The 10,896-nt window shown below is 37.4% G+C and overlaps 2 protein-coding genes across 8 annotated transcripts in view; both read left to right on the top strand.

The window, feature by feature from the left end:
• The first annotated feature begins 818 nt into the window (after positions 1-818).
• On the top strand, positions 819-7,701 carry si:ch211-239m17.1. Of its 6 annotated transcripts, none has more exons than XM_087302088.1 (7): positions 819-1,101; positions 4,346-4,657; positions 5,285-5,584; positions 5,791-6,093; positions 6,286-6,582; positions 6,812-7,108; positions 7,198-7,701. In XM_087302088.1, the coding sequence occupies exons 1-7, from the start codon at positions 1,059-1,061 to the stop codon at positions 7,347-7,349; spliced, it is 1,704 nt and encodes a 567-aa protein (XP_087158214.1). In that variant the 5' UTR covers positions 819-1,058; the 3' UTR covers positions 7,350-7,701.
• A 603-nt stretch (positions 7,702-8,304) lies between these two features.
• The window catches only part of LOC100332737, an 8,939-nt gene continuing 6,347 nt past the window's right edge, over positions 8,305-10,896 (top strand). The window contains exons 1-3 of one of the 2 annotated variants that reach the window (XM_087303458.1): positions 8,305-8,376; positions 10,229-10,543; positions 10,764-10,896. The exon at positions 10,764-10,896 is cut by the window's right edge and continues 167 nt beyond it. In XM_087303458.1, coding sequence (XP_087159584.1) covers positions 10,513-10,543; positions 10,764-10,896 — 164 coding nt within the window. In that variant the 5' untranslated portion in view covers positions 8,305-8,376; positions 10,229-10,512. Of the gene's footprint in view, positions 8,377-8,595; positions 9,113-10,228; positions 10,544-10,763 lie in introns of those variants that run through there. The other variant, XM_087303457.1, reaches the window with a different exon arrangement.

Genomic DNA, 10,896 nt, shown 5'->3' with positions numbered 1-10,896 from the left:
ATCAAGATCCTTTCATTGATATATATAAATGTTTACGTTGTCATTTAAGCTCTCTTTATACTGATAAAAGTGTTATTATTATTGTTAAAACTCGAGCTGGACATTTCCCCGTTTTACAGAGCGATCACACACACCGTAAAAACCCAAATTAGTACACTTTGTTGCAGGTTACAGCAGTCCTGTAATGAGTATCTTCACCAGCAGAGGGCGCTAAGAGTTTCATCAAGATTCATCGCTCACCACCTTGAAGAAACCTGGAGAAGAACAGGACGCTATCGGCTTATTGCTAATTAGCAAAAGACAGACACGCTGTTATTAAAGGTAGGCACATATTATCTTGAAACTCTTCATGACTGTTTTGAAGTGTGGTATAAACGCTCACAAAACTTTTAGCATCACAAGTCAATAATTCATTCAGAGCAAGTGGGTTTAGATAATAATATATTAACTTAATGATTATATTCGCTATATTTAACCTGTACATTTGCAGTAAGTGTGTACTCTAAACAAGGTTGCAGTTATTTTCTTATTTAAGGACATATTTTCCCACAAGCACAAATATAAGAGTCTCTCCACAGTTCATCCAGCAGGCGGCGCTCGACGCTTCACAAGCTGTTTCTGTCTTTACTCTATTGGAGATTATGGCTCTGCATTGGAATTTAAACTACTCGGCTGTTAGAAAAACCCGTTCTATACAGTTGTGGCGAGATGGATGCTTTAATGTTTAGTTTTCTCAAGTGCCACTAGGGGGCGCTGCTCCGACCGGTCCTTCCTATCGCTTCCAGACAATACTTCCGGGGGTCGGGAGGAAGCGGAAGGGCAGGTAAACAATCGGAGATTATAAAAGAGGGAGAAAAGGCCAGAGAAGGGGCTTCTGGTTGCTTTGGTGTCGGGTATTTGGTGGCAAGAATTGGAGAAGGAGGAGAAGAACGGTGTAAGGTGGAGAGCTTGTTGGTTTCAATGACTGTGTGAGGAAAAAACTGAGGGGTGGAAGCAATTCGTGGACGTGGTGACCAGGCGATCTCTCTAGTATTGTGTGCGAGGGGTCTGAAATTCTGATGGGAAAAGTGGACCTGTGCAGAACGGCTTCGGTGTCCCTGGGTCAGTAACTTTTGTCCATTTGCATCCATTCATACACCCACACATTCCACACACACATTACAACGTTATCACATAGGCTTTCTTTACATTTTTTCCCCTCTCTTGTTTCCAGTCGATCAGCCACACATTATTATTGTTTGTTTGTTTGTTTGTTTGTTTTCTTTTGGGTTATCTAAACATTATTATTGAAGTGTTTGAATTGTTTGTTTGATGTTTCCTTTTGTTACCTAAGAAGTGCTAATTTTGACTATGATCTATGACTGAACAGTGATTAAAAGTATATATTTTGATTTAGAAAACCTTTTTGTTGTACTGCTTGTTAAAATATACCAGTTAATTTAATTTAAAGTGTGTGTTGGGTTATCTTTATTTTCTTCTCTTTGTGTGTATGGTGGTTGAGTGTTTGCCGCGGCTATCCAGGGTTTTAATTTAATTTTTGGCAAGTTAATCTTGTCTGGCGCCCAAAGATTTATTAATTCTGGTAACTATTTTATTTTTTTTTTGTTTGAGGTCCGCTGGCAGCGGTTGAGCGTTCGGCTGCGGTGCAGGAGGTCCCGTGTTCGAATCCCGCGGAGTTCAGTTTTTGAGATTTGAATTATTATTTTTTTTTCTTATTATAAACTGTATATAAGATTTATTTATTACAAACAACCACCGTCACACAGTATGAATGAACATAAAATCAAATAAGAGTTCAGGGTCAAATATCACGGACACAACACTAAATAACAGCAGCAGATGCAGATATCAGATCAACACTCATGAGGCGTTTCTCTCTTCTGCTGTTAGTTTCCATATAAGACCAGAATTCATCTGAAAAAGTAAGATCAGCACATTTTATGATGTTAAAGAAGATTGTTAAGAGAAACGGAAACAGGTTGTAGGAGGGTTCATATTAAATCAGATAAATATCTCAGTTCATGCTGGAGAATGTTCAGACATTTTCAGAGCTGCCATCTTGAGCTCTTCAGTGAACTGATGAAGAAAATGTTTCTCAAGTTAGTTTTGCTCTGTTTGTGTCGTCTGGTTGGTGAGTTCTTAATCTCTCTTATTACAGTTCTTTCAGCAACAGATTCAGTGTTTATTTGTTCTAATAGTTGATTAAAAAGCTCCATCATTAGCTTTAATTGTGATGTGATTCTTATCTGAAGTGAAAGTTTTCTGTGTGTGATGTTCAGATCAACTTCAGTTCCTGCAAATTAGAGTTTTATTCTGAATCTGCACAAAGATATGATTATTAATCTACATGTTATGTCAGTTTTGTTATTTAAGCTGATGATCTTTTCTGTTAATATTGATTTAGCCCTAAATGAGCAGTGCATAGTCAGCCATCTTTATATCCTTCCTATAGCAGTATATATTATGGGCTCTATTTTACTGATCTAAGCGTGATGTCTACAGCTCATGATGCAGAAGCACTAAGGGTGTGTCCGAATTCACTTCTGGGATCTGGGTCTATGTGCTGGTGCATGATCTAAAAGTGTTGTCCTCATTCTCATAATGATTTATCCGTGTGTTTTGAGCATGATGTGCATTAAACCAGAGTCTCATCTCCCATTCCCTTTAAGAGTCAGTTTCATCACGCCATGGCCACTGACTCTTTCAAGGTCTGATTTACAAACATATGCACCCAATATATTTGCCAGCTACTGTATGTGTTTCATATATCATATCAGCATTCTTTCAATACACATAGCACAGGGATGTCAAAATCATTTCCTGGAGGGCCGCAGCCCTGCACAGTTTAGTTCCAACCCTAATTAAACACACCTGATCAAACTAAGTGAGTCCTTCAGGCTTGTTTGAAACCTACAGGTGAGTGTGTTGGAGCAGGGCTGCGGCCCTCCAGGAATTGAGTTTGGACATTCCTGATATAGCAGGTACGTATTGGGCCATAGAAGAATGTAAAATGTACAGTGATTAGGATCGTCACGAAACTGGAATTCGGTACCAATCGATACTGAAAATTTAATAACGTCCATTTCCTTTTAACATTTGAGCGCTGCTGAGCACGTTCTTATACAGCGCTGATTTGCCATTGTGTTCACATGCTCAACAGAAATGACTGTGATTGGCCATGAAGGTCATCAGTTCACCGAACTCACCGCTGTTTACTGCGTGTAACTACAGATACAGGGACACTGGAGCGTTTTGAAGCCCGTGTGCATAAATGAGCATTACAAATCCCTCTTATTACAGTGTGAGCCTGGCTTAAAGATGCTGTATTTGGGATTGACAGATAATTGGTAATATTATACAGGTTTTACAGATCAAACTCTTTTTATTTATTTCATTATTGGAGAGGGTTTCCCCCCGGCCCTTCCTCCAACAGTAACGATCACATCTGATGATGGAAAACATTGAACCTTACACTGTACGCAGATCAGCTTATGTGTTCTTCTGTAATATCTGTATTTCTGCTAATTATAAACCTCCTCATGTAGATTTTTGTAACTCTGATGTAAAGGTCACATCTGTCACAGAATACACTAAAGCGGCCCAGTAGTAACCATAATCAAGCAGACTGGCATCCATTAACCAGGATCTACAGGCTCTTCATTTGCATGAAGTTAAAGGATTTGCAACTTTGTCATGTGACTCGACACGTCCACATCCAGTCGCTAACGTTAGCATTTAAATATATATATATAGCTTTTGATTGAACTATCAGCTTGCTTGATGAACAGAAGAGTGTTTTTGCTCTTTCCTGTTAAATCTGGGACCTCTACACCTCTGCTTCAATGCTAATAATTCAAACTGGTTATGCAGAACATGATCAGGATCAGACATGATATTATTAGCTGATCTCATCAGGTTGTTCTAATAGACTGAGTCTTACAGCTTTTCTAGAGGTCGACCTACAATCTTAGAGCAGATTTTAATGGATTAAACAAGCTTGTTTTCAGCGTTCCTGACAGACTCCTACAGCAAATAGAGTCACAGTATTGAATCAAACTCATTATCACAGACCTGAAGAACAGCAGAGGAATCTCCTCTCTTACTCTGAATGACCTGAGATGATGAAGAAAGTGGATTCACTGATATAGAAATAACTGAAGATCTGTTATTAGAGATTACATTCAATCAAATTAATATGAAGATCAAAAACTGAACAACATCATCATCATTACCTTCAGAATAATATTCACTGCTCATCTGAATGATCAAAAGTGTTTTAGAGACGACTTTACCAAGACAACATCCTGTGATTTAACACTTTAATCTGACAAACTCTGTTCTGCAGGTGGAGTTTATGATTATCATCAAGTGCTGGAAGGACATTCAGTCACTCTGAGCTCTGAACTCACTGAACTGAAGAATAATGATCAGATTCAGTGGACGTTTGGAGATAAAGACACTTTAATAGCAGAAATCAATGTAACGGCAAACAGATTCTCTGTATTTGATGATGTTCTTGATGGGAGATTCAGAGACAGACTGAAACTGGACAAGAAAACTGGATCTCTGATCATCACAGACAGCAGAACTAAAGATGATGGATATTATGTATTACAGACCAACCAGATGATCAGCATTTTCCGTCTTGTAGTCTCTTGTAAGTTGAAGATTTGTTTTAGCTGCTTTATTTTTTAATCACTAAGTACAATATTATTCCATGTTAATTATGCATTGGTGAGTCTCTTCTTTTGTTTTATTATATTAATTTTAGAGTCTCCATGAAATCAAAACTAACCATATTGATTTTGTTCGCTCACATTGCTAGTTGTGTGGTGAACAATTCTTCAGTGCATGTCAATAATAAAAAGAATAGTCTGGCCTTCTAATCTTCAACTGAAATCTGAGAATGCACTTCCTGTTTTTTTTTTTCAGTTAAATTCTAGATTAGGTCTGTCTGAGGTATTGGGCGTGGCTAACATGCTTAACCACGCCCCTTCAGCTGTCAGTTTTGACAACAAACTGTAATGGTGAGCAGGAGGAGTCTGTTAGGTCGTGATAACTCTCCCCAAACCCTTTTCCCATCTTTCTGACTGAAATGCCTACTTTACTATATCCAATCAGCTCGCAGTAGAAGAAAACAAGCCACACCCACTGTTTTGTCGTTTAATATTCTGTCTCTCTAGGAACTGCATCACAATATGAACAATAAATGATCACAGCTTTCAGTTTAAGTCTTACTATGTGAATGTTGATATTTGTTCTCATTGTGTGTTTGATGATGAAGATGAAATAGAAGTGGAGGAGGAAGATTCAGTCACTCTGAGCTCTGGTGTCTCTGAACTGAAGTATGATGATCAGATTCAGTGGAGGTTTGGAGATGGAGACACTTTAATAGCAGAAATCACTAAACAGACCAACAGATTCTCTGTATTTGATGATGTTCTTGATGGGAGATTCAGAGACAGACTGAAACTGGACAATAAAACTGGATCTCTGACCATCACAAACATCAGAGCTGAAAATGCTGGAGATTATAAAGTACAGATCAACACTGAAATCAACACTGTTAAACTGAGAGTTTTGAGTGAGTTAAATATTAGTTTGATCTGATTTATATTTTAATCAGCACAAAGGCACAGTTTTTAACCCAAACCTGCTTTTGTTTTTGTTGGTTTATTATATTAATTTCAAATGTAATATTACTTTTGTAAATCATCAAATGGCCGTCTTAATCTGTGTCTGTTAATCATGATCTGTTTCTGTTTCTTCTTCATGTGTTTGGTGATACAGGAAATAGAAAACAAGTGTCTGTGAAAATAGGAAATTCGGTCACTCTGAGCTCTGGTGTTACTAAAATGAGGAATGATGATCAGATTCAGTGGAGGATTAAAGACACTTTAATAGCAGAAATCAATAAACAGACCAACAGATTCTCTGTATTTGATGATGTTCTTGATGGGAGATTCAGAGACAGACTGAAACTGGACAATAAAACTGAATCTCTGATCATCACAGACACCAGAACTGAACATGCTGGAGTTTATAAGCTACAGAGCGAATATATTATTGTTTATTTTGATCTCATTGTCTATAGTGAGTTATAAATGTGCTTCATCTGGTTTCCTCTTTTAATCACCAGCTGTAGTTTTAATCCACAAAGTTCTTTGCTGTTTTTGTTTATTTTCTGTTGTTTTATGATATTAAAATAAATTTTTTTAGACACAACAATAGAGCTTTAATGATCTTAATCTGACAAAAACCCTGTTTCTGTGTTTATTGATGCAGAAGAAATATCAGTGATGGAGGGAGATTCAGTCACTCTAAACTCTGAACTCACTCAACTGAAGAATAGTGATCGGATTCATTGGATGTTTGGAGATGAAGACACTTTAATAGCAGAAATCAATAAACGACCCAGATTCTCTGTATTTGATGATGTTCTTGTTAAGAGATTCAGAGACAGACTGAAACTGGACAATAAAACTGGATCTCTGACCATCACAGACACCAGAACTGAACATGCTGGAGATTATAAACTTTGGTTCAACAATGAGAGAATAAGGAGTTTCATTCTCACTGTTGGTGAGTTTAATATTGGTTTCACAGGTTATATTTATTCAGAAACAGATCTACACTAATGTCTGATGATCATTGAAATGTTGTTTTCTTGTTTCATCTTTAAATCCAGATTAAACTCAAATGCTGTTCAGACTCTAGATTAGATGTTGTTCAATGCTCTACTGTGGATGGGTCTTGTCTACTCCAGTCTCTTGATTTCTCCTCATTTCTCTTTATTCTCTGGTGTTTTCAGCTCTGCCTGTTCCTGTCCTCATCCTCAACTCTTCTCAATGTCCTTCATCCTCATCTTCATCAGTGCAGTATTGTTCAGTGCTGTGTTCAGTGGTGAATGTGAGCGCTGTGAGTCTCTCCTGGTACAAAGGAAACAGTTTATTGTCCAGCATCAGTGTGTCTGATCTCAGCATCAGTCTCTCTCTACCTCTGGAGGTGGAATATCAGGAGAAAAACACCTACAGCTGTGTGATCAACAACACCATCAGCAACCAGACTCAACATCTGGACATCAGTCAACTCTGTCCCACATGTTCAGGTACAGCAGAGCTGATGTTAGTGGATGGCAGTGCTGATATGAAGCTTTATTGACTGATCTGAGCTCAGTTTGATGTGTTTGTTCCTCAGGCTCTGTTCACTGCTGTGGTCCTACTGAAGCTGCGATCCGATTGGTCCTCTCTGTTCTGGTGGGCGTGGCTACTGTCATTATTGTGCTTTATGACATCAGATCCAGAAGAGCTGAACAAGATCAAGCACATATTCACGCATCACAAACCTGAATGATGATGTCAGAGAACTGCTTTCAGTCATTTCAGCTTCATTTATTTTGAAGATTTTAGATGAACCTGATGGTTCTGATGCAGCTCATGTGAGGGTTTGACATAAATACAGCAGCAGACTTCAAATACAAAGCTTTGCTTTCATTTAGCTCAGTACAACAGGCTTTACTAATGAACATTTTATATATGATTTAATTTTTCATGTTTGTTTTGTAGTGTTACTATTTTACAGATTCAGTTTGATTTATTGTTTATATTTCTCTAAAATAAGACACAGATCTTACTTCACTGTGCATTTGTCAGATGTATTTGCTTGTCTTCATCAATAAAGTCTTCTCTGTCTAAATGTAAAGTCTCTTCATGTTGTATTTGATTGTGTCGAGCGCCCTCTGGATAAGTAAAACAGTTGAGCAGAGCAGAAATCTTCATCTTCATGATCTGCACAAATTCACGAACATAAATCATGACGTCATTTCACTTATAATCTTCATTTATTTGTAATGGCTTTATGTTTTCATTTGCTGATCTTTCCACCCTGAAAGATTTCAGATCAAACTGCAACTCGAGCATTAGTGCTATTAAATGTGTGTCGAGATAAAAGATGGCTGATTCACTGATTTATCCACTTTAACACTTACAGGACTTTCAGATCACTTCTTATTACACTTTACCCTGTCTTGTTATTATTGTGCAGATCAGATGTCCATCCTATCAAGATCCTTTCATTGATATATAAATGTTTACGTTGTCATTTAAGCTCTCTTTATACTGATAAAAGTATTATTATTATTGTTAAAACTCGAGCTGGACATTTCCCCGTTTTACAGAGCGATCACACACCGTAAAAACCCAAATTAGTACACTTTGTTGCAGGTTACAGCAGTCCTGTAATGAGTATCTTCACCAGCAGAGGGCGCTGAGAGTTTCATCAAGATTCATCGCTCACCACCTTGAAGAAACCTGGAGAAGAACAGGACGCTATCGGCTAATTGCTAATTAGCAAAAGACAGACACGCTGTTATTAAAGGTAGGCACATATTATCTTGAAACTCTTCATGACTGTTTTGAAGTGTGGTATAAACGCTCACAAAACTTTTTGCATCAAAAGGCAATAATTCATTCACAGCAAGTGGGTTTAGATAATAATATATTAACTTAATGATTATATTCGCTATATTTAACCTGTACATTTGCAGTAAGTGTTTACTCTAAACAAGGTTTCAGTTATTTTCTTATTTAAGGACATATTTTCCCACAAGCACAAATATAAGAGTCTCTCCACAGTTCATCCAGCAGGCGGCGCTCGACGCTTCACAAGCTGTTTCTGTCTTTACTCTATTGGAGATTATGGCTCTGCATTGGAATTTAAACTACTCGGCTGTTAGAAAAACCCGTTCTATACAGTGAACATAAAATCAAATAAGAGTTCAGGGTCAAATATCACGGACACAACACTAAATAACAGCAGCAGATGCAGATATCAGATCAACACTCATGAGGCGTTTCTCTCTTCTGCTGTTAGTTTCCATATAAGGCCAGAATTCATCTGAAAAAGTAAGATCAGCACATTTTATGATGTTAAAGAAGATTGTTAAGAGAAACGGAAACAGGTTGTAGGAGGGCTCATATTAAATCAGATAAATATCTCAGTTCATGCTGGAGAATGTTCAGACATTTTCAGGGCTGCCATCTTGAGCTCTTCAGTGAACTGATGAAGAAAATGTTTCTCAAGTTAGTTTTGCTCTGTTTGTGTCGTCTGGTTGGTGAGTTCTTAATCTCTCTTATTACAGTTCTTTCAGCAACAGATTCAGTGTTTATTTGTTCTAAAAGTTGATTAAAAAGCTCCATCATTAGCTTTAATTGTGATGTGATTCTTATCTGAAGTGAAAGTTTTCTGTGTGTAATGTTCAGATCAACTTCAGTTCCTGCAAATTAGAGTTTTATTCTGAATCAGCACAAAGATCTGATTATTAATCTACATATTATGTCAGTTTTGTTGTTTAAGCTGATGATCTTTTCTGTTAATATTGATTTAGCCTTGAATGAGCAGTGCATAGTCAGCCATCTTTATATCCTTCCTATAGCAGTATATATTATGGGCTCTATTTTACTGATCTAAGCGTGATGTCTACAGCTCATGATGCAGAAGCACTAAGGGTGTGTCCGAATTCACTTCTGGGATCTGGCTCTATGTGCTGGTGCATGATCTAAAAGTGTTGTCCTCATTCTCATAATGATTTATCCGTGTGTCTTTCTATACACATAGCACAGGGATGTCAAATTCAACTCCTGGAGGGCCGCAGCTCTGCACAGTTTAGTTCCAACCCTAATTAAAAACACCTGATCAAACTAATTAGCGGCATTTTCACTGCTTCAATGCTAATAATTCAAACTGGTTATGCAGAACATGATCAGGATCAGACATGATATTATTAGCTGATCTCATCAGGTTGTTCTAATAGACTGAGTCTTACAGCTTTTCTAGAGGTCGATCTACAATCTTAGAGCAGGTTTTAATGGATTAAACAAGCTTGTTTTCAGCGTTCCTGACAGACTCCTACAGCAAATAGAGTCACAGTATTGAATCAAACTCATTATCACAGACCTGAAGAACAGCAGAGGAATCTCCTCTCTTACTCTGAATGACCTGAGATGATGAAGAAAGTGGATTCACTGATATAGAAATAACTGAAGATCTGTTATTAGAGATTACATTCAATCAAATTAATATGAAGATCAAAAACTGAACAACATCATCATCATTACCTTCAGAATAATATTCACTGCTCATCTGAATGATCAAAAGTGTTTTAGAGACGACTTTACCAAGACAACATCCTGTGATTTAACACTTTAATCTGACAAACTCTGTTCTGCAGATGGAGATGTTGATAATAATTATGAAGTGCTGGAAGGACATTCAGTAACTCTGAGCTCTGGTGTCACTGAACTGAAGAATGATGATCAGATTCAGTGGTGGTTTGGATATGACAGCAATTTAATAGCAGAAATCAATAAACGGACCAACAGATTCTCTGTATTTGATGATGTTCTTGATGGAAGATTCAGAGACAGACTGAAACTGGACAAGAAAACTGGATCTCTGATCATCACAGACACCAGAACTGAACATACTGGAGAATATGAACTACAGACCAACGAGATGAGCATTATTGTCTATCTTCAAGTCTTTGGTGAGATGAATGTTTGTTTGACCTGCATGTTTTTTTTAATTAATAAGTTCAATATTATTTCACATTAAATGTTGCATTGGTGAGTCTCTTCTGTTTTATTATATTCATTTTAGAGTCCCCATGAAATCAAAACTAACCATATTGATTTTGTTCGCTCACATTGCTAAGTCTTACTATGTGAATGTTGATATTTGTTCTCTTTGTGTGTTTGATGGTGAAGATAATATACGAGCGGCTGAGGGAGAGTCAGTCACTCTGAGTACTGATCTCACTGAACTGAAGAATGATGATCAGATTCAGTGGAGGTTTGGAAATGGAGACACTTTAATAGCAGAAATCAATAAACAGACCAG

This window comes from Danio rerio, chromosome 22 (assembly GCF_052040795.2).
Source record: "Danio rerio strain M-AB ecotype USA chromosome 22, GRCz13ab, whole genome shotgun sequence".
In the NCBI taxonomy this organism is placed as follows: domain Eukaryota; kingdom Metazoa; phylum Chordata; class Actinopteri; order Cypriniformes; family Danionidae; genus Danio; species Danio rerio.
This window is presented reverse-complemented; position numbering and strand designations above follow the sequence as displayed.